The 27418-nt window shown below is 46.4% G+C and overlaps 1 protein-coding gene across 4 annotated transcripts in view; it reads right to left on the bottom strand.

Annotated features, from left to right (window-relative positions):
• Nucleotides 1-25474, bottom strand: part of OS9 (OS9 endoplasmic reticulum lectin) — a 31161-nt gene extending 5687 nt beyond the window's left edge. The window contains exons 1-13 of one of the 4 annotated variants that reach the window (XM_083729405.1): nt 25220-25474; nt 14746-14922; nt 14161-14224; nt 12438-12514; nt 11391-11489; nt 10201-10402; nt 9373-9483; nt 8232-8353; nt 6603-6645; nt 4557-4645; nt 4060-4302; nt 2786-3008; nt 1146-1313 (exon numbers count right to left, since the gene is read on the bottom strand). In XM_083729405.1, coding sequence (XP_083585531.1) covers nt 1146-1313; nt 2786-3008; nt 4060-4302; nt 4557-4645; nt 6603-6645; nt 8232-8353; nt 9373-9483; nt 10201-10402; nt 11391-11489; nt 12438-12514; nt 14161-14224; nt 14746-14922; nt 25220-25393 — 1792 coding nt within the window. In that variant the 5' untranslated portion in view covers nt 25394-25474. Of the gene's footprint in view, nt 1-1145; nt 1314-2785; nt 3009-4059; nt 4303-4556; nt 4646-6602; nt 6646-8231; nt 8354-9357; nt 9484-10200; nt 10403-11390; nt 11490-12437; nt 12515-14160; nt 14225-14745; nt 14923-25219 lie in introns of all 4 variants that reach the window. The other 3 variants (XM_083729404.1, XM_083729407.1, XM_083729406.1) reach the window with 3 other exon arrangements.
• Nucleotides 25475-27418: the final 1944 nt, after the last annotated feature.

The following is a 27418-nucleotide window of genomic DNA, read 5'->3' as shown; positions in this document are numbered from 1 at the left end:
TGGGATTCACATCAAACTTCTACCTTCATCCACTACAAGCCAGCTCTTTGTTTTCCCCTACTTTACGGCTGAAGGGTCTCAAAATTAAAATGTATAATCTTACAGGCAACTCCTGGTTTAGGCATATCTGAAGGATGCATGATCAAAGATGTCAGGAAAAGGGCAAAAAGGGCGAAAAGGGGCAGAATGGGGTGGAGCAGGCTTACTGTACTTTTAAAAATCTTCAAGTTCTAGAAGTTCAAATCCTGGCCTCAGAAACCTTCTTGGGAGAAGAATTAAGCAGATAATGTACAGTGGTACCTCGGTTTTCGAACAGCTTAGTTCACGAACAACTTGGAACCGGAATGCTGCAGAATCGGAAGTAGGTGTTCCAGTTTTCAAACCTTTTTTGGAAGCCGAACATGCTCCATTTTGAGTCCTGAGCTTCCGTTTTTACTGTTGCGCTGCTAATTTGCGTGCCCCCATTGTAATTGAATTATTCTGTTTCCGATAGCAGTGTTCTGAGGTGATATTTGGAGCTTAAATTTGGTGCTTTTGTTTTTGCTATTTATTTTGCGTTTTTTGTTTTTGAGGCTTTTTCAGTTATTTTGTTTTTGTGACTGTGTGGAACCCAGTTCAGCTACTGATTGATTGATTGGTTGTGTGACTGTGGAAATGGATAAAAGCCCCCCATCCAAACAATGACTATCATCAGTGCAGGTAAGAAAAATGTAATTTTAAATTTTATCATCTACAATACTGTCTTATTTATTTTATAGTACAGTACATTGCTTATTGCTTTCATTTTATAGATCAATGGTCTCGTTAGTAAAATTCATGTTAAATTGCTGTTTTAGGGGTTGTTTTTAAAAGTCTGGAACAGATTAATCCGTTTTGCATTACTTTCTATGGGAAAGCATGCCTTGGTTTTGGAACGGACTTCCGGAATGGATTCAGTTTGAGAACCAAGGTACCACTGTACTGAGATTATCAGCTCAGGAGCAGAATGGCCAATGGCTCCCTGTGGTTTGCAATTAAGAGAGCCGTCCAGCGACTCTGCATCCCTGACTGCTCTCCCTTAAAGATCTCCCCCTAAACACCACCCCGCCCAGGCTAAAAAAGGCTCAAGGCCACCTCTGGCTGTCCAGGTTACATGGCTGCGTTACCTTCTGCCTTCAGGCCTTCCTTCTCCAACAGGTCCTTAACCACACTCTCTATGTGGCGCAGCTGTGGGTTGTCCCTGCTCATCTCTTGGACTCGCAGCAGCTTCTGCTGAGCGCTGCCTGGCTTTACTTTAGTGACCCTGACTTTCACGCGCCCGTCTGGGTCGCCATCTGAGACAGAAAAGGGGACAGAGGAGGGTCAGTAGGCCAATATTTGTGTGGGGGGGGAGAGAGAACGAGAGCGCAAGCTAGAAGGGCCTACAAGCAAGGCTGGGGATAGTCTGCATTCAAAAGGAAAATTTCTGCCAATTGTACTTACGGTGCTTTGAGCACAATTCTTTTCCTAAGGGTTTATTTTCAAAGCATTTGGAAATTTTGCAAAATGCAGATGGTCCCTGGACTGCAGAGGAAAAGGAAGGCAGGAAGTCCCAGAAAGGTGTGATGGTTATATTGGGCTGAAAACTGAGCATCCTAAGTCCCTGAACAGCAGGTTTCTAACCCTTAAGGCAGCCTTTCCCAACCCTGGTGCCCTCCAGACTCCCACCATCCCTGGTAGTGCTGGCTGGGAGCTAAATCTCTGCAGCGTACCCGGTTGGGGAAGGCTGTCTTGTGAGTTGAAAGCATCTGGGTGATGCCTGGTTGGAAATGTCACAGAAGGAAAAGGGGGAGAGTTAGGCAAGGTGGCCAAGGCTTCAGTGCCCTGCCTTTCCCAAGGCTAGCAGGAATGATCAACAGTATGAGAAGCAAGCAGAAATGGCAAAATGGGCTTAGCTAAAGAACAAAACAAAAACGTACACATGGGTTAGAATGAAATGCAAGGGGCTTTTAAAAAGGAAAGAGTTGGGAACATCTATGTTGATGGACACCCCCCACCCCCAGTAGCAAATAACTATTTCCATCAGTTTGGAAACTGGCAAACATTACTGGGAAAACTCCTCCCACCATCAGTTCTCTGTCTACAATGCATCATCCTACCTGCCCCCTGCCTCCCAGTCACTTACTGACCAGTGCTAAGGAAATGCACCTGGGAGAGCAAGCGAAGTCTTGTGTCTTTTTTAAATGTGCAGATAGTCACAAATGGAGAAGGGCATTAGACAGGACAGCTCTGGCAAGTTTGACCGGGAAGCTTATAGGACAGCTTTGGCCAACCTGCGGCACCTCCTGCTGCTTTGGGGCAAAGCTCCCACCATCCCCAGCCAGATGGGCACTGGAGTCCAAAACAGCTGGAGGGCACCAGGTGGGCAAACCCTGTTCCAGGACTGGTGTCTGAGCAGTTGTGTTACAAAAATGAAACTCTCCAGGGACCTCCCAGGCTGTCCCCTCCAGGAATTTTAAGAATGAGAGCAAGGATAAGTGATGAAAGAGCCCTTCTAAGAAGTCTCACCCATTGGGCATTCAAAGGCTTCTCCATAACTACAGTAGTTTCTGCTGTGGTTTTCTTCATCACATCACAACTTGCTAGCTACCTCCTCCCAAATTATTTGCTAAAACCTTGACATCTTGCCCTACAATCCGCATGTGGATCAACCCTCAATGTGTTATTTATGACAAAATGTCACCCCCTGGTGGCTGATCCAAAAACAGTCCTCAAATTTACTGGCACTGAAAAAAATGAAGCCAACCTTATCTGTATGGGAACGTACCGGTTGCTGGTTTGGCTACGTCTTCTTCAGCAGTATCTTCCCCATCTGCTGCTACCTCTTCTTCCTCCCCTGGCTGTGCCTCCTGCTCCTTATCTCCTTTATTCAAGTCTTTGCCAGGATCCAGCTTGTCAATAAGCTTGTTGAGGGTAGACGCCAAGGACTTGGAGGCTTGCTTCCGATCAAACTCACCTTTCAGGCCTTCTGTTTCCAACTCATCTTCCACCTGCCAGTAAACAATCCAAGAAAGGATAAGCTAAGATCTATTTATTTATTGAGAAAGAGAGAGATCCAGTTGAGTAGCAGCCTGGCTCATTTCCTGCAGTTAAGTGTACAGCAGTTGCTCCCACACTTTCTTGGGCCACTGCTCCCCTGAATCCACTCATCCCCAGTGCCCCCTCCCTACTAAAAGCAATATTCAGAACAGTGGTTTGCATGCCCTACTATGGAAGGTAATAACACAATAAAATTTGAAACAGCAACAATTAAATGCACATTTATTCAAAATGCAATCAGAACTATTTAATTAATTAAACAAAACAAATGAACTAGAATGATCTAGTGATACCAGGTTTTCAAAGTCTAACAGTCATTTACACCTTCAGTCCCCCTTCGCCTGCTACGTAACCCCCCTGCCCCTCCAGGGGGCCGGACCACCCGCTTTGAGAACCACAGGTGTAGAGTCTGGATCTGCAAGACTCCATTTTCAATCATGTTTCTAGTCATTATGGTTGTAAGGCTCCACCAGGGCAACCATACTGACTACAAGTCTCGCTGCTGCATCATTCAGACACCACTTCCTCTGTTAGTCCCCTCCCTTCCCACCACTGGTGCTGCCTGAAGAAAGTTCCTTCACCTTGCAGAAGGATTCCCTCTCCTTACTATTTATCATTCTTTGCCAATTTTTTGTCCCTCCCTCTCAGCTTTTTCTAAACTAAAAAACACATATAAAGTTTATAGCCATTTTCCCCACAAAAGCAGCAAAATGTGTGCAAATACAGTGGTGCCCCGCAAGACGAACGCCTCGCAAGACGGAAAACCCGCTAGACGAAAGGGTTTTCCGTTTTGGAGGCACTTCGCATAACAAATTTCCCTATGGGCTTGCTTCGCAAGACGAAAAACCGCTAGACGAAGAGAATCGCGGAACGGATTCTTTTCGTCTTGCGGGACACCACTGTACAAGGTGACTGGGGACAGAGAACATCCAGAGCCCATCAATAGTTTTCTCGGGTGGTTAGTGCAGAAAGGAAATTATAGTTAGTCTCCTGCATCCTCACCTCATCAATGATGTGACCAAACTCCTTTTCCATCTCAGATTTTACCTCCTCCTTCAGCTTGGCCATTTCAGACTTAGGCAGCAGGATGTCTTCCAGTTCCTTCTCAAATTTCCCCAACAGGTCTTCCTCATCCTTCTCATCCTCCTGGGCCCCTTCTTCAGAGTGCTCTGTCCCCAACGATGGCTCACTTTTGGGTGGAGTTTCTTGAGATGCTTCCTCTGGTTCTCTCACCATTTCTTTGTCCTGGAGGGACAAAGGCGAGGCTCAAACCGATCCAGCTGAGATGCCATCGCAACATGCACATCACAAAGGCTGGACAATCCCTGTCCAGTGGCCCCAGGAACACCTCCAAGTTGTTGTTCCCTAGCAAACACCTGGACCCTGGACAAGGAAGTTCCATATACTAGGAAGATAACAATTCCACATTGTATACCTAAAATGAGCTCAGCAATAGCATAGTAAATCTGGAGAGAAGCAAGCCTTCTACTACATCTTACCTTCCTGGCATTCTCCTTCAAGTCACGAATAAACTGCACCAGGTCCCCAGGATTCTTGATAACTTTGAAGTGGATTTTTCTCTTGAAATCTGAAAAGATCCAAGACAGCACATATTATTTATTTATAAATAAAATAATTTATATACCACCCTCTCATAAAGTATCCAGTTAGCATACAGCAATGTCAAAACATTTTAAAAAAGAAACCTTTAAAAGCAACACAGTATGACAGCATCTTACATGGGGGTTTGGTTCCAAGGGTTCAGTATATAGGCAAAAACACATATACTCAAACCCCTGGAAATGCCCCCAGCAGCCTTAGCCTTTCAGAGCCAGAGCACTAAGCTGGGTTTTCCTGATGTAAAAAGTATGCTCAGCATACTGGCTTTAGGATGCTTTTGTGAAATCTCACGGGTCCATCCAAGTTCCGGTGAGATCTCACGGAGCTACCCCCAAGCTTCCAGAGCCTGCATGCTGAGAGGACCTTGGAGGTTCTTTTTGCACCAGGAAAACTTTGCATGCACTTAATTTGCACAATTTCAGCTGGCCGGCCTTCAACTGTGCAGGGTAGAAAACGCACATGTTGGATGTGCCTAAGATGCAAGAGGAATGTACAAAACAATTAAACCAGTCAACAAAATTTTAAACAACTGCATAGTCCTCTTAACGTACAAAAGAAATGCATGGAAGTGTCCACTGGATCTCTGCTGGAAGAGTGTTCCACAGCATGGGACCAGTGACCTGGGGAAAACTAACAGCACTTCTCTGGATGATCTCAGTGATCAAGCTGGATACAAGGGTTCAGATGGTCCTTAGGGCATCCTGGACCCAACTTACTCAGGGTTTTGTTATCAACACAAGAGCCTTGAACCTGGCCCAGTAGTGTATGGGCAACCAGTGGAGATGTTTTAACAGAGGTGCCTCATGCTGTCAGCTGTCTGCCCCCACGTGCAGTTTGGTCGCTGCATTCTGCACTAGCCAGAGCTTCCTGACCAAGTCCGAGGGCAGCCCCACATAAAGTGAATTGTAGTAATCCATTCTTGAGGGTAGCAATGCATGGACTACAGTGGCCAATGGGTCCTAATCCAGTTATGGCCATGGCTGACAAAAGGCACTCCTAGCCACAGAGGTCACTTGGGTCTCGAATGATGTACATATCTAGGAGTACGCCCAAGCTACATACCTGCTCCTTGAGAGGGAGTGCAACCCTTCCCAGAACGGGCAACTCGCCTGTCTTCTGGATACAGGAACCGCCCACCCACAAAGCCTCCATCTTTGCTGAATTCAAGCTCAAGTTTATTGGCCCTTGTCCAGTCCACCACTGCCTTGAGGCTCTGTTCCAGGGCTTTCACAACCTCTGATTCAGATGGAGAACAGAGCTGCATGTCATCAGCATACTGGTGGCACTGTGCTCCAAAACTTCTCTTGCTCCAAAATACATGTATTAAATAGCACTGGATCCAGAACAGTGTCCTGTAGAAACCTGTGGCCTAAGGGCCAAGGAGTCCAATTGCACTCCTCCCATGTTACTCTTTGGACTCAACTGTGCAGGTTGGTATGAAACCACTCTAGTGCAGTGCCTCCAATCTCCATCCCAGGAAGCTGATCAATGTTTTCAAAAGTTGCTGAGAGATTGAGTAAGAACAATAGGGTCACACTCCCTGCCCCTCTCTCTGTAACGGTCATCCATTAAAGTAACCAAGGCTGATTCAATCCCCAAACCAGACCAAAATCCAGACGGAAGTAGATCTAGATAAGCAGTGTCACCCAGGAGCGCTTGCAGTTGCCATCACTCTCTTTCTGAACACTAAACAATGTTAAAAAGAGGAAAGGATGCCTAAGGGGGGAGGAATTAGCAGATTCCAAAGATACAGGCCATTAAAAAATGTCTGACTGTTAACCAGTCTTCTTGAAAGAATAGGAGAAGGAGGGTTCAGAAAGTCCTGAATCCTTTGGTTCATGTGAATGTTCCTCAAAGCATCTTTTCTGACAGTGCTAAAGAGGATTGTTTTCTTGAGCCACAGCACTTATGGGCCACACACTTACCTGCTAGGTGACTGTCTGCTGTCTTCATGATTGGCTCTTCCTCCTGCAGAAAAAAGACAGAAGTTAAATGGCTTTGGGTGCTATGCATAGAAGCCACTGTTGTAGGGTTGCCAGGGAATTATTTCTGCATGATACAGACTGTTGAGTTCAGCTACTTGTTTTGCCAAAGGAATTCATTATTACCCGGACCCTGCATTCATCCCTTGAGGTCCTTCTTTGTGTGCCTCGTGCATGAGAGGCCTGGAGGGTGGCAAGATGAGAACAGGCCTTTTCTGCAGTGGCCCCATTTGTGGAATACGCTCCCCAGGAGGCTCACCTGGCACCTTCATTGCATATCTTTATGCACCAAGAGAAATTGTTTCTCTTCCACCAGGGTTGGGCTGATTAACATTCTATGGCTTTTTAAATGTGTTCGTGGGAGGAAAGGGTATTGGTTTGTTTTTGATTTATTATGTATTTCCCCCCCTCGTTTTGATGGCCATCAGTATTTTTATGTTGTGAACTGCTCTGGGATATTAGAATGAAGGGTGGTGTACAAATTTTAGAAATACTTTTCACCCGCAGATCTCAGGGTAGTTCATAACATAAAAATATAACAACAACAACAAAATAATATAATAAACATATAACACCACCAACATCAATGGTGCATGAGCCAACAATGAACAGACGCATCTTATACTGCAGTGGGGGACTGTCTCTGCCCAGTGGGCCAGATCACTAGCTCCCCCACCTTGCACAGGACAATTTTGGCAGGCCAATCACCTGATGTTAAAAGGACACTAGCTGATCTTTTTGCCCGCAGGTGACAAGGAGCTAATTTGTTGGGTCTTGTGATGTCCCTTGCAAAGCTTTGTTCGAGATGTGTCACGTGAGGTGTAGGGCAGTGGACATGGCTTGGCTGAAGTGAGCTTGTGGGCCAGATGTGGAGATCTGGTGGCCTGGAGGTTCCCCAGCCCTGATTTAGTAGATATGGAACATATGGCTGTGCCTGGATGCAACACTAAGACATTGACAGTGGTGAGGCAACTTACAGGAACATAGGAATCTGCCTTCGACAGTGTCAGATCAGCGTCTGGCTGTTTGACTGACTGACAGGGGCTTTTGAGGGTTTGAGAAAGGTGCCTCTTCCAACCTTATCTGGATATGCCGGGGCCTGAACCTGCGTGCAAAGCAGATGCTCCACCCCTCCCATAACTATCCTATGCACAAGGTAATTCCTGTGTGTGCTTTTAAATGCACTTTGAAGATGTTTTTAGCCAGAAAGGCCTCTTATAGTTAGTTGTGTTTCTGCAGGCTTAAGACAATTAGCTGAGTTTCTTTTTCATTACTTGAATTTTATTGTCTCCCTGTTATGACTGATACGTTGATGGAAGTCAGGATATAAATCTATAAAATAAAAGAATTCACTGATAAGTCAAATCTTATTATTCAGGGGATAAGTGCCTCAACAACATGCCTAAATAAAAAACAAGTAACTCCTGCACTGGTGGTGTCAGAATCAAGAAAAAGGAAAATATACCAGCTTTGAGGGTAAGAATACACACACACACACACACACACACACACACACACACAGAGTATTTGGACAGATACTGGTTATGATCAGGTGTGATGACAGGAGGTTACCTTTGTTTGGTCTGGCATCTGGGCTGTCTTCTCATCTCCCCGCAGCGCTCTCTCCCAGAAATCAGACTCATCACCTGGGTCGCTTTCAGGAGGAGAAGCAGTTGGAACAGGCTCTGGGGTCACTGACCAAACAGGCAAAACAAAGTTTTTAAGTGGGAGCAAAGTCATTTGGGCTTACCAAGAGCATTTCTACAATTACACTCAGGATAGAGAATACTCTGCACCACACAAATGCAGAATTCAGCACATTGAGAATGGCAGTTCCTTTTTACAGGAGCTTCCAAACCTGCAAGAACAGGTACTGCCCACTAAAGATATGAAGGTCCTGTTTCATCCCGAATCTTACCCCCCACTAATGAAAAAATGGATTACAATATATTTTCTTTTACAATGATGAACAAAATGTTTAAGACAATCTGCTTATATATTTACTTTTCTAAAATGATTTCTACTGGAAGACTTTTATGTAAAATTTTGTACAATATCAGATCATTACAACTCCTGAACACTGAAGCAAACCAAGTCCTAAGTTGTACACTGAGAGCACAACTCTCAAATGCAAGAAAAAGATGCATTTCTGTCTCTTGTACGGCACTGCCGTTGTCACAAGAGAACAAATGCAGTTTCAATGTCTTCTTTGCAGATAGCTTGCCCATCTGACAGAATTGCACCAATAGACATCTGAAACTGCAGAGTGCCCCTAAGGATGAAGGCAACATGGTGTAAGGGTCCTTGCACATTACCCCAACACAAAAATCAGAGGACCAATATGTTTTTTGGCACTGAAGGCCATACAGTGGACCCTCGGGTTACGTTACCTTCAGGTAACGTAACTTCCGGGTTGTGAACGTGGCAAAACCCAGAAGTGTATACTTCCAGGTTTCACCATGCGCTCTGCGCACTTCACACATGCGAAGCACTCTATCGCGTTGCACGCATGCACAAAATCAGCACCTCTAGATGTGGACTTTTCAGGGTACATACGGACCCCTGGAATGAATTAAGTTTGTATCCGGATGGTCCACTGTATTTACTGACTTTTTAAAATGGTGACTTGCCTCAGGTTCCATGTGATCACCCCACCCCACGGCTAGATTTCAGTAACATCCTTGCAGGACTGTCTTGCCAGGTAGTTCCCTACCATTGCCATCTGAATCCTGAACGGCAGAGTTGGGGTCTCGCTCGTTCCACAGTTGTGTGTCTAGAGTCTTCAGCTCTTCAGAGATCTCCTCCACTTTGCGCTTTGTGTCAGCTGCAAAAATTTACACAATATACATTAGACACGCAAACCAGTATGTCCAGGTAAGAAACAGGTCATCATCATAGCATCCAATACAACAAGACAATATTCTCCCAAGCAAGCAGGACTCCTTGGCAGTCAGTGCTCAAATACTACCCTGTTTGCCCTCCCTGTGCTATGCAGCTCTTCTGGCATTTGGAGGGCAAAGTGGGCACCAGAAATAGGAATCCTGAAATCCTGTGCCAAGAAATCTGGCATTCTGCCACCAAGTGACCACATTACACAGGTGAAAATACCTGCATACTTTGTTTTGTGTTGGGAGGTGTAGTGTTCAAAATACAAAATGAGATAAAGTCATCTAGTGCTTTTCAGGCTAAGTGGAATATGAATCAAAGCCAGCACAGTCTTCACTACACCACACTGTCCCCCCATGCCTATTCTCTCAGCAACAGAGAAGGCAAATGAGGAAAGGGCATCCCTTAACACCAACTCTTTATTCTGTTTCTGCTTTTAGGTCGTGATGCACACAAGAGAACTCTACACACCATTCAATCGCCCTGAAAGGAGGGGCTTACGCTTCAAATGCACTCAAGATACTTCTGTCACACTGCTGTATCCTACCTTGCAAGGGCTAAGTTCTAAAAAGGCCACCAGATCAAAGCGAATAGCCCTGGCCAAGAGGGCACTGAAGGGGCCCCCACCTCCTCCCTGACCAGTTGTACTACTTACACACTTGGGCCTTGACATATTCCACATATTCTGCAGGGCTCAGGGCCGGGTGACAGCGGATGGTCTGAGGGGTGGCAGTGGACGGTGGCCGCAGAAATGGGTGGTGGCAGATGCGGGTGGTGTGGATGGTCAGCACGTAGGAGCAGGACTGGGGCTCGTCCACACGGGCAATGTAGTCACCTGAACCTTCCTCACACAGAAACTGCGATTTAGATATAGAAAAAGATAGAAAGCTGTTTTATACTGACTCAGATCATAGCGTCCATCTAGCCTAGCGCTTTGTGTTCTATTCCTCTGGTAACCAGCAGCTCTGCAGGACCTCAGGCACCAAACTTTCCTTGCCCTTTTCCTGGAGAGCCTTTAAAGATGGATAGGGCCAAGATTTTGCCTGGGACTCCTGTACCCACTGCACATGCTCCACCCACTGAGCTATGGCCCTTACCCCCAAGTTTGCATAGCCAATGGTCAGGAGTGATGGGAGCAAGATCTGTAGCAGCACAGGTCCCACATCCCTGGGTTGAAGGGTCAGCCCAAGTTCAAACAGCAGCAGGGTAAATTTATGAGACAATGTCCCTCCATTTCCTTCTGTTTCACAATGTGCACTTCCTAACACCTATCACCTGTGGTGTAGGGCAGAAGGTGCTAATTGTCAGGGAAAGCCTGAGCAAGCAGGTGAGTTTTCTATGCATGTCAGAAAAAGCCTGGCCCTGAGTTGCTCAGAGTTTTATATGTTAACAACAACAACTTAAAAGGTGGCTTGGCAGCCAATGATCAGGCATTTGCAGGAGGAAAAATGGGGAACAAACTAACATGCATGACAGCACAAGCTCTTTATAGCTCTCTCCTCAGGAGGAAGAACCCATATTCCAAGCATTCCTAGGCCCAACTTCCAACTCTCGGCTCAACATCTCTCAAGTCAACTATAGACCAGGGACCCTGTGGCCCTCCGACTCTCATCAGCCCCAGCCAGCATTGTCAATGGCCAGGAATTATGGCAGCTGTAGTCTAGCAGCATCTAATGGGATACATGGGAAATGTCAGTTCCTGCCCATCACACAGCTCTGGCTACCTGAATGGAGACTTTCACTTGTGCATGAAGGGTTCTAAAGGACAAGAGAGCCATACTTCCTTTCCTCTCAGCTGCTGACTCAGGAAAGTTCCGCACAGTGCACCCAAGTTCCTTTCCTTACCCTGACTTCAGCCTCCCGGGGCTTCCCGTTCAAGTTGCACTTGGATCCGTTGACATAGGTCTGGCTGTGGTAACGCTTCAGCTTGTGCTGCTTGGAAGCCTGTGATGCGGGGAGAGAGAACCAGAAAACACTCAAGGCCTGGGGGGTGGGGGACTTTCACTGCTTCGATCCTCTTTATCTCTAATTAGCTGCAAGCCCCTATTGAGCAGAAGCTGAAGGTAATCTGCTTTGAGCTGGGCCTAGATTCAGGGACAGCTGCAGACTGTCCTTAGCATACCCTCCCCCAAGCTGGTGCTCTCCAAATATTGTTGTACTGCAACTCTCATCGTCCCTTATCATGGGACAGGAAGGCTCCTGAACCAGGGGCTTAATTTGCTTTGGAATATGACTCCAAGAACTGCCTTACTCTGCTTTTTTAAACTCCTTGTGCATAGCAAGGAGGGACCTCCAGACCTCTTCTCTACTTTCCCCGCATCCGTTCCTTTTCTTCTACCTGCCTCCCAGCCTCCCTCAGCAGCAGCAGTGGCATCTGTCCCTATTTTCCATTGGAGAAGCCTTCCCCAAACTGGAGCCCTTCCAGAGATACCTGGACTCCAGCACACTACCAGCCCCAGCCAGCACAAAGCAACTTACAAGCAAAATAAACCCACTCCACATACATGCATTAAAACCAAGGAAAAAAAGATACATTAAAAACCTCCCCACCTCTTCTAAAAGGCAAAAACAAAAAGTTAACAACCAAAGGCCTGCTTAAAGAGATATGCTTTTGCTTGTGCCAGAAGTGACCCACAGTGACTTACAAATTGGGAGTTTTCATTGCCATTCCCCTCTACTGATGTCAAGAGTGTTCTATCTCAAGGTACACTAAATCTAAGAGCTTCAGGCTGGGGGAAGGGGGAGGAAAGGTCTATTAAGGAAAGAAAGTGAAACATCAGATTTGATTTATGTTCAGCAGTTAGGAGGTTGGAGAGCTACCTAAGCTTTAGGGATGCTCACTCAACTTTTTCCCCATTGCATGACGTGATCAAGGGCCTAGGGAACACCCACCTTGGCAGTTTCGTTGTCCCAGTCGAATGCGGACTGGTAGTACCCCAGGTACAGAATGTCACCTTTGATTTCAGACTCTGGGGGTGGGGGAAGACACAGGGAAAGATGAAAAGTGCCACTTTGTTAACTGGAAGCTTGGACCTCAGGAGAGAGTAATAATGATGATGATGATGATGATGAGAACAACATCTTAGCATGAACCAGAGGCTGAGAAAAGACCTGCTTCAGTTGTGCCGCCACAGTGTAAATTCAAGCTATGAATCTGGCTACACTGACCACCACACACAAAAGACACCCTTTCACTAAAAACAAAATGCTAAATATTCTGGTCTAAGCTAATCATGCCACTAGTTTCCTGACACATATGTTTTGTTTGCATAAAATCTGTGATTATAGATTAGGGGCTATCCCAGCTAAGAAACGGAAGGGATGAAGTAAAGTTTCAAATCTGCATATTGATGCAAAAAGGGAGAGCACACCAGACTGAAGAACCCCCACTTCCTTCTGAGAACACAGCCATGCACCCTATCAGTTCAAAGTAGCTGGACAGCCATTCCTGGTTTGCTGACATGAATTGCTTCAGTCATCAGCCTCTGATAGTGTTGGAAGATCCCCACCCTGGCCAAACTCTACAATATGGGGAGATTATGGACCTCTCGTTAGAAGACTACTGTTAAGAATTAACCATGTATACAGACCTACAGTGAAGGCTTATTAAAAGTGTGGCAAGACACTCATGACACAATTCTGGGGGCTGTGGTTGCTCCTTTTTCACTGCAGCCAAGTGGGAGGCCCTTTGCAGCAGGGAGGTGGCAAGCTGAATCCAGAGATGGAGCACCGGAGGCTCTCAGATACTGCTGGAGTCCAACTCCCACCAGCCCTGGTCAGCAATCTGGGAGTTGTGGTCCAGAGGCACCTAAAGAGCCAAAGGCTCCCCATCCCTGGCTTAACTGTTCACTGATTATTTATTTCTAGTTACAGATAGGTAGCCGTGTTGGTCTGCCATAGTCAAAACAAAAAAAATTCCTTCCAGTAGCACCTTAAAGACCAACTAAGTTAGTTCTTGGTATGAGCTTTCGTGTGCATGCACACTTCTGTGTATCTGAAGAAGTGTGCATGCACACGAAAACTCATACCAAGAACTAACTTAGTTGGTCTTTAAGGTGCTACTGGAAGGAATTTTTTTTATTTATTTCTACTCCACCTTTCATGCCAAAGACCTGTCAGGCTGACTAATATTAAAAGGGAGAAAATGAGCATTGTATCCAGAGAAAGTTGAGTGGAACTCTTTTGAATAATAAGACTTGCTTGGCTGTCTTTTCTACCACAACTCCCTTTCACCTCCCAGAAGCCATTTCTGAGACTTGGTGGGCTCTCTGGAACAGTGGGGTTATTGCAGCAACCCTCCTGCTCCACCAAAGCAAATTGTGCCAATGCATATTGCGGTTGAGAAGCAGGCAAGCATGACCCCCAGACCTGTCTTTGCCACCACCAGCCCACTTCTGCTCTGAGTGAATCATATATTCTTCACTGTTGTGGCATCCGGGGTGGGGAGGTTTAAACCTTCCATTACAGTGGAGATGAAGATAACTCAGCCCAGTTGGGTAAAGCGAGCGAACATGGTCTGGGGGGTGTGGGGCTTGCAGAAGGCTGGATCGGAGGGTCTGGAGGGTCAGAGACTCCCCATACCTACTTTGAACCTAAACCAAGCAGATGAGAGTACCTTCCATGTGGTATTGCTGGATGTGCTTCCCGTAGCAGAACTCGTACGTCCACCAGTCCTTGGTCTGAGAGAAAAGGGAGAAGTTAAAGCCTAGGTGATTTGGCTGAAGCAAAAAATATTGTTGTAAGAGCCCCATTGCATTATAATTCTCTTGAAGTATTACACCCAAATTAGGTAATGCCTAATCATGCAAATGAGTGGAGTGGACATGGAAGTGTTGAGTTTCACTGAAGTTTTGGTTATAAAAGTGGGAAAAGCTCAAGGACTCAGGAGTGGAGAGGGGGGAGGGGGAGAAAGAGAAAGAAACTCAATGGAGTTTTAATAAGCCTGCAAGATTGAAGTTAGCATTTTAGCTGAGTACCGGCTTCGGTTCCTTAAAGGAGGCAGTCCCCATGACAGCAAGAGATTGTTGGCGAAGGAAAAACAAGGATGATTGAGGGTAATCATCCTTGCAAATTTCCCCAGGGACGGGGGAACGAGCTTCACTTGCAGTTCATGAACAGAGAGCCCAGGGGTGGCTTCCACTGCTTCTCTCCTTGCATCTGGTCCCCCAACATTTAATCCCAACCCTTAGCCCAAAGTTACCTTGGTAAGGCAAGGTGCCACTTCCATGGGCTTCAGCAGTTCTGAGATTCCAAGTCCACTGTAACTCCGGGGGTGTTCCTCTTTTTCCTGGTGGATCTTCACTGCGGCAGCAGGTAGCCGGCACTCATACATCTGCTTGTATTTGGATGAGATACTCACCACATCAGATGACTTGCTCTGGGAAGATATAAGCAAAGGAGCTGGGTGAGAAGAGATAAATTAGCGGCAGGCAGCCGCCTGACTTCCCCAAAAGGACAAGGGAAGCAGGAGCCCAGGAGATACAAACAGCAAGAACAGGACTGAGGTTTGCCTTTTGGAGAACCAGTCTCCAAACACTTTAAAGTGGTTCTTTGGCTCCACCATGTGAGCCTGCTATCTTAGTCAACAAGGCTTTCAGCCACTGGAAACACTACACGGGACAATGGCTAAAGCATGAAAGAGTTTTTTTATTTAGCAATTTATTTTTAGGGGGAAAGGCAAAAGTCAGACTTTGCTGTGATGCAACATCTTCCCTCTTAGGGGAGAGTCAGAGCCAGTAGGAAGCACACATTTTGGCTGGTTACTAAACCCAACCTTGCAGACTACTGATTATTATATTGATAATATCACTACAGGGGGAAAGTTCCATTTGGCCCTTCCCTTATTCCTGGTACCAAGATATCCTGGTTGGGTATATTTACAAATGCAGCTGGGCTTGCTTTCAAGTAAACCTGCGTAGAATTGAGCCTGTAACCCGTTTCACCACCAGTCCAGTCACTCTAGGCAGAGCGCTGTATATACTCCACAATTATATATACATAATACACGCACACCCCACCCTCAAGGTAACCCAAATTCTGCCCACTATATTATATGCAAGTCAAGCAATTTGCATCCATGTACATGTAAGTTAAAGGACACATGTGGCGCTGTGGGTTAAACTACAGAGCCTAGGACTTGCCGATCAGAAGGTCGGCGGTTCGAATCCTCGTGACGGGGTGAGCTCCCGTTGCTCGGTCCCTGCTCCTGCCAACCTAGCAGTTCGAAAGCACATCAAAGTGCGAGTAGATAAATAGGTACCGCTCCGGTGGGAAGGTAAACGGCGTTTCCGTGCGCTGCTCTGGTTCACCAGAAGTGGCTTAGTCATGCTGGACACATGACCCAGAAGCTGTGCACTGGCTCCCTCGGCTAATAAAGCGAGATGAGCACCACAACCCCAGAGTCGGCCACGACTGGAACAAAAGGTAGGAGTCCCTTTACCTTACATGTAACTTACAGGGAGGATCAAGGGAGTATATAGGGCAATGAACCCACTATCAACTGCTTGGCCCCTTCCCAGCTTCAGCAATTATGGTAGGCATTGCCTACCTTTTCCTGCTGATCTTTATATTACTACTGCAGCCTCTACTACAACTATATCCCACCTTTCCTCCTTCCTTTTTATCCTTTCAACAACCCTGTGAGGTAGGTTAAAGCTACGAGGCACTGACTTGCCCAAAGTAACCCAGTGAGCTTCATGGCTGAGTGCGGATTTGAACCCTGGCCTCCTAGGACCTAGTCCAACACAAAATAATTAATACAACACAGCCGCTCTAGCCAGGGGGTGAGGAAAACTCTTGCCCACAGGCTTCACTGGGCCCAGCAGATGCTCTAACACCCCCCACAATTACCTTCTAATCATGCCCACCCCAATGTGACAACAGCACAGTTGTTCACACAAGGACCAGGAGTTTCTGTGTACGCAAGATGTTCCAGACACCTTGTATTGAAGACCTTGTGTGTATGGAAGACCTTTATGTTCCTCTCAAATGTAAATATGATCTGAGTAATACACATTTACATAGCAATAACAGCATGTACAGTGGTACCTCGGGTTAAGAACTTAATTCGTTCCGGAGGTCCGTTCTTAACCTGAAACTGTTCTTAACCTGAAGCACCACTTTAGCTAATGGGGCCTCCTGCTGCCGCCGCGCCACCAGAGCATGATTTCTGTACTCATCGTGAAGCAAAGTTATTAACCCGAGGTACTATTTCTGGGTTAGCAAAGTCTGTAACCTGTTACCTAAGGTACCACTGTATTCATGTTAGCAAAGCAATTATTCACCAGTGTGTCCCTCAACAGTCAAACATACAATCAGCAATGATTACACTACAAACACACAAAGGGCAACACCAAGGCAAGGTCACCGTGAGCTCAGCTCCAACTGGCCAGCCTACTGCAACCAAGCCCTCCAGAACATTCGCAGATGTACAAAGTACAAGCCAGATTTAGACTGTTGACAGAAAGGGGCTCCTCTTTTTTGCCTGACAAACAACTTGGCAGAAAGTCAAAACCCTCTCACTCATACAAATCACTCCCTTTTGAAAACTGACGGAGAGACAGGCTGTTTTTGCAGTCACATAGGGGCAGAGAAGCATCAGCCACAAAGAACAGCAGTGCAGTATAGCAGGGGTAACTCGTTCCTAACTGGAAGAGCCCTGTTATTATATTTGTGTTTCTAGGCATTTCTGACAGATCCAGACCAAAAAGTATTTTCCAAAAGCTGAGCTCAGTTTTGGGATGAATTAAATGATGCTCACAGTGGTGAGTACCACACTCGTTTTTCCTTTGCAGAGCCACAGTTTTCAGAGTGGTTTAACTATCAATCTCTCTTCACAGGGAACTCTGGGAATTGTAGGTCTTATGAGGGGAATGGGGGTCTCCTAACAACCCTTAACAAACTACAGCAACTGCAATTCTTTGGAGGAAGCTGTGAATGTTTAAAGTGGCAGCATAGCACTTTAAATGTATGGCGAACGTGGCCTAAATCAAGGATCATGATTTGTTGCACCAGATACTAGAGGAACAAAGTGGGAGCTAACTCCATCTTCACAGTAACTATTGATTACTGTGATGTATCAACATGGTCCATTCAATATTGCTCTTTTACTCCCCAATATAAGCCAGCACCTCAAACCGCCCACATATTTGTTGTGATTTAAAGCTCTCTTAGGCTTCAGGTGACACTGTGGTCTAAACCACTGAGCCTAGGGCTTGCCGATCAGAAGGTAGGTGGTTCGAATCCCCACAACGGGGTGAGCTCCTGTTGCTTGGTCCCAGCTCCTGCCCACCTAGCAGTTCAAAAGCACATCAAAGTGCAAGTAGATAAATAGGTACCGCTCCGGCAGGAAGGTAAACGACGTTTCCGTGTGCTGCTCAGAAGCTGGCCACATGACCCGGAAGCTGTCCGCGGACAAATACCAGCTCCCTCAGCCTATAGAGCGAGATGAGCGCACATTGTTGTCCGCAACTAGACCTAACGGTCAGGGGTACCTTTACCTTTAGGCTGCAGTCCTATCCTATGTATCCGGGGGCAAGTCCAACTGAACTCAGTTGGGCATATTTCTGAGCAGAAATGTATAGGATTGCGTTGTTGGACAGTTCTTGTGCTGTGGCAGCAATCTACATCTACAAAAAAGCTGGAAAAATAGCCTCAATGTGCCACTGAAATCAAGCTCACTCTATGATAGATTTCAAAATGACATATTTCAAAATGACAGAGTGCTAGAGTCCTGACTAGTCAAGTTGCATGGGATCAATTCCAATCTGTTTCCTCCGAGGATGTGGACAGGCTGCTTGGACGAGTGAAACCAACCACCTGTCTCCTTGATTCTTGCCCATCCTGGCTTATAAAAGCTAGCCGGGAATGGCTGGGCAATGGGCTTCATGGGGTGGTGATTGCTTCTCTCTGTGAGGGAGCCTTCTCAGACCCGCTGAAAGAGGCGGTTATCAAACCACTTCTTAGAAAACCATCTTCAGATGCGGCCCATATGTCCAACCATCGCCCAGTCTCAAATATTCCATTATTGGGCAAGGTGACTAAGTGAGTGGTTGCTGAACAACTCCAGGCATGCCTGGAAGAAGCGGACCATTTGGATCCCTTCCAGTCGAGATTCAGGCCTCATCATGGGACTGAAACCGCCTTGGTTGCACTGGTCAATGATCTCCGGCGGGCTAGGGACAAAGGTGAGAGCTGTTTCCTAGTTCTGCTGGATCTTTCAGCGGCTTTTGACACCATTGACCATAACATCCTTCTGGACCATCTAGAGGGGCTGGGAGCTGGGCCATGTTCAGAAAGTGGTGTGGGGGATAGGTGTTCAGACCCCTGGGCTCTCACTTGTGGGGTGCCCCAGGGTTCTGTCCTCTCCCCCATTCTTTTCAAAATCTACATGCAGCTGCTGGGAGAGATCATCAGGGGCTTTGCGCTGGGTGTTCATCAGTATGCGGATGATACCCAGCTCTACCTCCCTTTCAAATCGGAACCAGTGAAGGCAGTGAAGGTCCTGTGTGAGTGTCTGGAGGTGGTTGGAGGTGGATGGCGGCTAACAAATTGAGGTTGAATCCTGACAAGACAGAAGTACTGTTTTGGGGGGACAGGAGGTGGGTGGGTGTGGAGGACTCCCTGGTCCTGAATGGGGTAACTGTGCCCCTGAAGGACCAGGTGTGCAGCCTGGGAGTCATTCTGGACTCACAGCTGTCCATGGAGGCGCAGGTCAATTCTGTGTCCAGGAGCTCCATCCGGTACGCAGGCTGAGACCCTACCTGCCCGTGGACTGTCTCGCCAGAGTGGTGCATGCTCTAGTTATCTTTCACTTGGACTACTACAATGCGCTCTATGTGGGGCTACCTTTGAAGGTGACTCGGAAACTACAACTAATCCAGAATGCGGCAGCTAGACTGGTGACTGGGAGTGGCTGCTGAGACCACATAACACCGGTCTACACTGGCTCCCAGTACGTTTACGAGCACAATTCAAAGTGTTGGTGCTGACCTTTAGAGCCCTAAACGGCCTTGGTCCAGTATACCTGAAGGAGCGTCTCCACCTCTATCATTCTGCCTGGACACTGAGGTCCAGTGCCGAGGGCCTTCTGGCAGTTCTCTCCCTGCAAGAAGCCAAGTTACGGGGAACCAGGCAGAGGGCCTTCTCGGTAGTGGCACCTGCCCTGTGGAACGCCCTCCCACCAGATGTCAAAGAGAAAAACAACTACCAGACTTTTAGAAGACATCTGAAGGTAGCCCTGTTTAGGGAAGCTTTTAATGTTTAATAGACTATTGTATTTTAATATTCTGTTGGAAGCCACCCAGACTGGCTGGGGAAACCCAGCCAGATGGGTGGGGTATGAATAAATTATTATGATTATGATTTATGGATGTTAAAACATGGTGTTGGAATTTCATTTTAAGACGCCACTCAGTAGCTGCAGAATCCCTGCACAATTTTAGAGCACACTAAAATGCATTGTTCCAAGGAGATGCCAGCCAGGCCTACCACCACAGATAAACGGCAAGTAATACTTTGGCCACCTTTTGGCCACCTGAGAAGAGAAGACTCCCTGGAAAATACCCTGATGCTGGGAAAGATTGAGGGCACAAGGAGAAGGGGACAACAGAGGACGAGATGGTTGGACAGTGTTCTCAAAGCTACCAGCATGAGTTTGACCAAACTGCGGGAGGCAGTGGAAGACAGAAGTGTCTGGCGTGCTCTGGTCCAGGGGGTCACGGAGAGTCGGACACAACTGAACAACAACAACAAAACCCTAAAACTTCCCCAAGCACATTGCAAAGGAAGATTTGTCATGGCACACTGTATGTCTTTGGGGTAGCTTACTTAGCCTTATTGTTATTTTCATCAGGAAGCACCAGCAGATTGAGCACAGTTTAAGGTTTTCAAACAGCTTAGGACCACAATACTTCAATGACCGCCTCTTTCCATATGAACCTAGCCTAAGAGAGATCATCTTCTGAGGCTCTCCTCCATGAGTCTCCTCAAGAGGTCTGGAGGGTGGCAACATGAGAATGGGCCTTTTCTGCAGTGGCTCCTCATATGTGGAATGCTTTCCCCAGGGAGGTTGACTTGGCACCTTCATTATACACCTTTATGTGCCAGGCAAAAATGTTCCTTTTTAACCAGACCTTTGACTGACATCCTATACCCTTTTATGGTGGTGGTGGGGAGTTATTGGGTTGTTGTGTTTTTATTTTGATTGTGTATTTTGTGGTTTTATATTCTGATTTTATTTTGTGAATTGCCCTGAGATCTGCAGGTATAGGGCAGTATATTAGATAGATAGATAGATAAATAAATAAATAAATAAATCCAGTGCACAGCATAATGGTTCCTGTTGCTAGGATCTAAGGCTGTGTCAGGTAATTAATCTGGAACTGATAGGGCAAGGGCCAGTTCAGAATGAACTTGCATGGAAGTGAAACTTTATTCTTAAAAAGAAACAAGCAGCTGTGCAGGCTGCTATAGCAACATGGAGACACTCCTGCAAATGAATCCAACTAAAATTACTAGTCCACAAATAATTTTACTAGCTTATCAGCCCATATACGCCATTGCCCCTGAAGTAAAAAAAAACAAAGCAAAAACAGATTTGTAAGACTTCCCTGCCTGATCATCTGGAAGGGTCCCTTAGGCTGCAGTCTGATGAATACTGACTTGAGTGTAAGCCAGCCTTGTAAATTAAGCCCAGAAAAGTTACTAGCCTGCAAAAAGAAAGTGCAAGCCTGTTAGAGGCTGGCGGGAGACAGAGCTCTGCCCCTCCTCCTGTAGCCCACTACATTTTGATGCAAGGCACAGGGGAACCAAATGCTGTGTCCCTCTTCTGCCACTCTTCTCACTCACCAGTGTAGGATTTCTTTTCACCTATAGCTCACAGCTGAGTGCTTAAACACAAGGCTGGAATAAGACCCATTGAACCAGATGGCTGCATCCACTGCCCTACTGGCTGTGGTTGATGGGAGTTGGAGTCCAACAACATCTGGGGGGCATTGGTTGGGGAAAGTTGGCATATAGGACTGCAATAGCCATTTGCCATAGCAAGTGGCTATTTACAAGATGCATTGTTTTGTTACCCATGTAATATGACTTTTGCTGTAACTGTCATGTTCAACTTATGCTTTAGTTTATGTTTTAGTTGCTGCTTTGTTAATAGTGTTTTATAAACTGCAATTGTTTTACTGATTATTTGTTAATTATTTTATATGATTTATGCTGTACTTATGATACTATTATGCTCTATTATGTTGTTAATTAATGTGTGTAAGCCACTTTGACATTCATTGGAATGAAAAGCGGCATATAAATACAGTCAATCAATCAGTCAATTCTATACCAGCCTGGAAGCCACCATTTAATGCCAAGCACTCCCCACTGCTTGGAATGGCTCTGATGCAAGTCACTCTGGTACCAGACGCTACATTTCCTTTTATGATACAGCACTTGCAGTATCCCAAGCACCATCACTTGCAAGGGAACAACACACAGGAAAACCAGATGGTTAAGCTGTCAATGCCTTCAGGGAGCAGCTACTTCTATTAGGGAGGCTCTTTTTCTTCTGGAGAAGGGATGCAGTTCTCCAACAGATACATTCTCATAAGAGTCAAAACACCACTAAAGCAAAAGGAGGTACACCCACACTTGTGCTAATGAAAAATGACTCCTTATGTAAAACACAATATATTAGCCAGATTTTTTTAAAACTATATGAGACATCAGTATCAAAAATCCAAATACTGCAGAATCACAGAGGGGAGGTTGTTCACTGAGAGGGCGTGGAATGAACACACTGTGTAAATTACAGTCATTTGTTTATGTTGCAAGCTTCAAACTCCAGTTGTCAGAGACACGGTTGGGCAGCTGACATCTTGGTGCTGCAGGAAGCACTGCTTTCAAAACAGTAGCCATGCAATTAAGAGTGCACCTGAGCGGCATAAATAGTTTCCAGGATGTACACATAACTGATTACTAACTAAGATACTGGGGCAGAGCAGCTTTCTCCAACCTGGTACCTGCCAGATGCTTTGGATTACAACTCCCACAGCCACAGCATGCAAAGCCAATGGGATGGGACGATGGGTGCTGTAGTCCAAAGCCCCTGGAGGGCACCAAGCAGGGAAAGGTGAGTGCAGATGCCCATAGCTGGGTACTGCCACTTCAAGACTACAAATTTTCTACCAAGACCTGTCCTATTAACTAAAGCAGCAAGTTTCCCTTAAAACAAAGGCTACTGCTGTCCTATAAATATTGCCTATAAATGTATCTCAGGAAAATCATCTGCATCACACTTTGAGAAACTCAGGTCCTGCTCAGTTCTGCCACCTTGAAAAAGACCAGACCCTCCATGGGTCTGTTGCCTCCCCTTCCCTAAGAAGGCAGGAAACAAAGAAGAAAGGAGAGAGAGGGAGAGGGAGAGAGAAAGAAGAGCCATTTGGCTCTGCAAGGTTTAAGTCAATCCTCTGTAAAAACCACAAAGGAAATCAAGGACAATAGCACTCAAGCCACTTAAAATAAGTCTTCAAATTCAAATTCCTCAGGGTCAACTACAACACAGATGATGCAAGACTCAGGTGTGATGATGCAAACCTTGCTAGAGTAGTAAACATACACTGATGCCACTGTTCCTGAAAAGGGCAAGGGTGCAAGCAGCTGTAGAAAACAGAGCAGCAGTCAAGGAACCTGAACAGGATGATTAGGGTTTGAGTGCCCACTGCTATTATGTGTCCACAGTCAAACATCATCAAATATACCATGAAGCCAAGAATGTCCTATCTAAAGGGCAAGGCAAGTGTGAGAGCTTTTTACAGATCCTACATGCATTTTTTTGTGGGTAGGCTAAGACACAGAGAAAGTGCATCACCTCCTTTAAACTACAATCAGAACTACATTTACAAATCAACTCCCCTTTATTTATGATGACAACTACTGTACTAGGCAGAGTAATCCAAACCCCAACCCACCATGCTGTATGGAGAGGGAGGGAGCACTCAATATGCCCACCAAAATGGCAGAAGCTGCAACCGGTGACAGCCAGCAGGAAAGCCCAAATTATGGTGTTTTGGACTGGGCTGGCACAAAATTGGCTGGATTCTGTGCTAATTCTGCTACTGTCATAAGATGGCAATAGGCCTGACCTGTGTCTGTTCACTGCACCAGCCTGGGGCTTGACAGAGCAAAGAGGTATTTTCCCCTGCTCTGTTGCCCACACCTTCCACCATGAGCAGAAGGACAGCAGAAGCAGCCATGGCTACACTATGCCACAAAGTCCAGCCACTCCTTACATTTTTAAAGAAGTTTTCAATTTGAGTTATCCATGGGTTAGCCAGGATAGGCACTCAACCTCTTGAACACCATTATTATGTTAAGTGTACATAAAATAAAATAAAATATAGATGACTACAAATATGTAGCATTTAATTTAGTTGCTACGTGGTTGTAATTAGCCCAAGCTGATTTCTTGGCAGCTGTTGTAACTGTCTAAGCATTTACCTCAAGGTTGACTAGCCTGTGGCCCTCCAGATGTTGCTGAACTCCAACTTCCATCATCCCTGACCATTAGCCAGGCTGGCAGGGGCTGCTGGGAGTTGGAGTTCAACAACATCTGGAGGGATACAGGCTTCCCAGTCCTGTATTACATGATTGGTGAAATGGTCAATTTTTTCTGAAGTAATTAAATGTTTATTACATGAGTATTATTCCTGCCCTTTATGGCATACCTTGGCCACTTATTGAAGGGTGAGATACTGTTCCTCTAAATAGGAATGGGGAAACATGGGGCCCGACTGACATTGAAGGATTCCAACTCTCATCATTCCCAGGGAGCATGTCCAATAGTCAGGGATGATGGAACCTGTAGTCTAACAATTTCTGGGAAGACCAGTGTTTCTCTATCCTGGACTCCCAAGGGAAGCTCACCTACCACCATAATTGCATGTCTTTAGGCACCAGTCAAAAACATTCCTCTTTACCCAGGTGTTCATCATCTATGGCCTGTTAAATGTGGGGGGGGCGTCACTATGGTTTTTTATTATTTTGCTGTGTCCACTGTTTTATTATTCTGCATAAAAAATGTTATACACCACCCAGGGATCTTTGGATAAAATGTGGTATATAAACTGAATACATAATAATAATAATAATTTAAAATAATATCTTGCTACACTTTAATGGGACAGAGGACCCCTACCTGTTGTTTATTGCAGACAGATTTGTTTTATTTATTCATACAATTAGTTACCTGGCTCTTCATTGCAAATAACCCCCAAAGCGAGGGTACAATACTTATAAAAAGCAGCAAAAAAACCCACACAATGAACCCATCAACAAACAAGAGATCCAACAGGACCTGGTCGGGGGCGGCTCTGGGGAGGGGGGGGTCGCCCTGGGAAGCCTCTTGCTGCGAGCAGAGCCAGCGCAGCGCCTTGCGGCCCCTCAGAAGCCTGGCACGAGTTGATGAAGGGGCGAGAGCCGTATGGCGTTGGCGGCGCCGCCTGAGAAGGCGGCCTCGGGCCCGCGGAACCTTCTGCCACAGTAATGACGACGACGACGACGACAACAACAAGGAGCGCAGGTCTTTCCCGAGGCGCCTCCAGGCTCCTTTTGCCGCTTCTGCTGGCGTCTCCGGCGCTTCCCTGCCCACCACCATCGCCTCAGCTCGGCCCAGCCAGCCATACCTGCCCGGCCATCACGGGCTCGGCGCCGATTTCAATGCCGTACTTCAGCTCGCTGAGCTCGTGGAGGTTGAGCGCGCCCAGCGCCTCGCTGCGCCCCAGAGCCCCGGCCAGGAGGAGGAGGAGGAGGAGCAGCCGAGGCACCCAGGACCCCGAGAGGCGTCGCGCCCGCGCCATCTTCCTCGCGCGGCTCCCTCCGGCTTCTCGCCTTTACTGGCGGCCGCCGCAGAGGCTACTTCCGCCCTTCCTCTACGGGAGGGGGCGGGTCCGATGACCATTATTGCGCAGGAGCCTTTCCATTGGCTGTCGGGAAGGGCGGGGGAGTGAAGCGTTCGTCGGAGAAACCTGGTAAAAGGGGATTGGGTCGCTCCCGTCAGCCAATCAGGAGAGCGAGCGCCCGTATCGGGCTGCGGCTAAACCAGGAAGAAGCGCGTCGCGGAACGCTCAGCTCGGCGCTCGGCAGCCAATCAGAACAGCGAGCGCCTGCAGGACTAGAGGGGCTGCTGCGCAAGCCGTAAATACCGCTTGACGGCGCACGCCAGCTGCCTGCAGATGCGTGGCTCCGTGTTTCGTTTTGTTTTTAAAATATAGATAATTTAATCCGGATCTTGAATACTGTATAATGCATTTAAAGTATAATGGGGGGAATATTATTTTAGCACTTACTTTAGCTTTCCTGAATATTAGCACAAGAGCATAGTGAAAACATGTCAAGGAGTAATTAATCCACATTCAGTGGCCCTGGACAAGAGCTGTGGAAGGGATTCGGTGAGCCGATGCCCTACCTGAAGCTGGAGCACGCGGCAGCTGCATGACCCGTTTTAATTCACTTGGAATGGCTGTTGTCTCCCGGGCCCCAGGATTTGTCCTTTTCTAAAATGCTGTTCTATTGTTGCTATTGATAATAACCTTCCTATTAATAATGTCTCATTAATTCAATTAATAGTTGTCATTATTATTATTAATTAGATTTATATAACAGCCTACAAACATACATTCCTTGGGTGGGTTACAACAAAATATTAAAAACAGAATCTATAATAAATCACTACAGGCAGAACTAAAACGACTACATTAATATGAATAGACCCATGAGAAGAGCCCTTTATCCCCTTATGTGGCAGTAAAACCACTTTGAATTTTGGGATGTAGTCCTATAGCATTCGCAGAATCAGGCAAAAGCCATTCCACAGCTTTCAGTGATTCCTAGGGTGCTTCCTGATGTGTGTTTATTGCAGGATCCTGGCGGTCTGTGCTTTATGAAAAATCACACACATTTCCTTTTAAACACTGACATTTTTGCTAGGATAGCTTTGCAGCTGCTAGGATAATTCTTGGCTTGGCCAAACTCCTTATCTCAGATATTTCTGTAGGTATTTTATAATGATGATGATGATGATTGCCCTCACTTTCTGGTGGGTCATGACTCATGAGAAACATGAGTACCCTTGGCTTCCATCTTCTGCTTGCTTGACTCCTGCTGTAACTGTAATTGGAATTACAGTTAACTGGAATTGCAGTTAATCTTGTCATCCACAGGCATGTGAGGGAACCATTCTAGATGAGTGTGGAGAGGCTTTGGTCTGGTGCCCTGGACCCAGGCAATAAGGTGTTCAGCTCCAAAGTGCTATTGGAGACAGTGTGTGGAAGAGGCATGGACCTTGTCAAGAGAACATCTGAGATGGGGATGAGGGTGGTTAGTGTTTATGTCATGCGACTTTCCTACTGACTCCGGCCAGATCCTGTGAATGAGAGAGATTAAAGCTAGGTTAGCAACAACGACCCACCAGCTCCTGTGGAGAAGAGGAGAAGGGAGAGGGTGTGCCAGACATCCAGTGAAGAGAGCAGTGGAGTGATCCTTCTGGTACACCCAAGGTAGCACCACCTCAGGTAGTACTACAGCAGCAAGCAGTGGTAACAGCTGAGGCCTATGCTGCCCACCTTGTGACCCTTTTTCTGTTGTCCTCATGAAGCCCTAAAAGGAGAATATTGTCACGTGCCACTCCAATCTCTAAGTGGTGAGAGACTCTAGACTCAAAGTGCTTACCCCACGGTTTGGTTTCCTTTGGAATAAAGGTCAGTGGAGACTGTGGTGTCCAAGATATATGATTTTATTTTCACATGCATACAAAATGAACATAGGATGGAGGGGCTCACAACATTTAACACTCCAGCATATATTGTGTCCATTAGATTTCCAGC

The sequence above is a fragment of the Podarcis gaigeae genome, assembly GCF_964106915.1.
Source record: "Podarcis gaigeae genome assembly, chromosome: 2".
Lineage (NCBI taxonomy): Eukaryota > Metazoa > Chordata > Lepidosauria > Squamata > Lacertidae > Podarcis > Podarcis gaigeae.
Note: the sequence above shows the minus strand (reverse complement) of the source record. Positions and strands in the feature narration are given on the sequence as shown.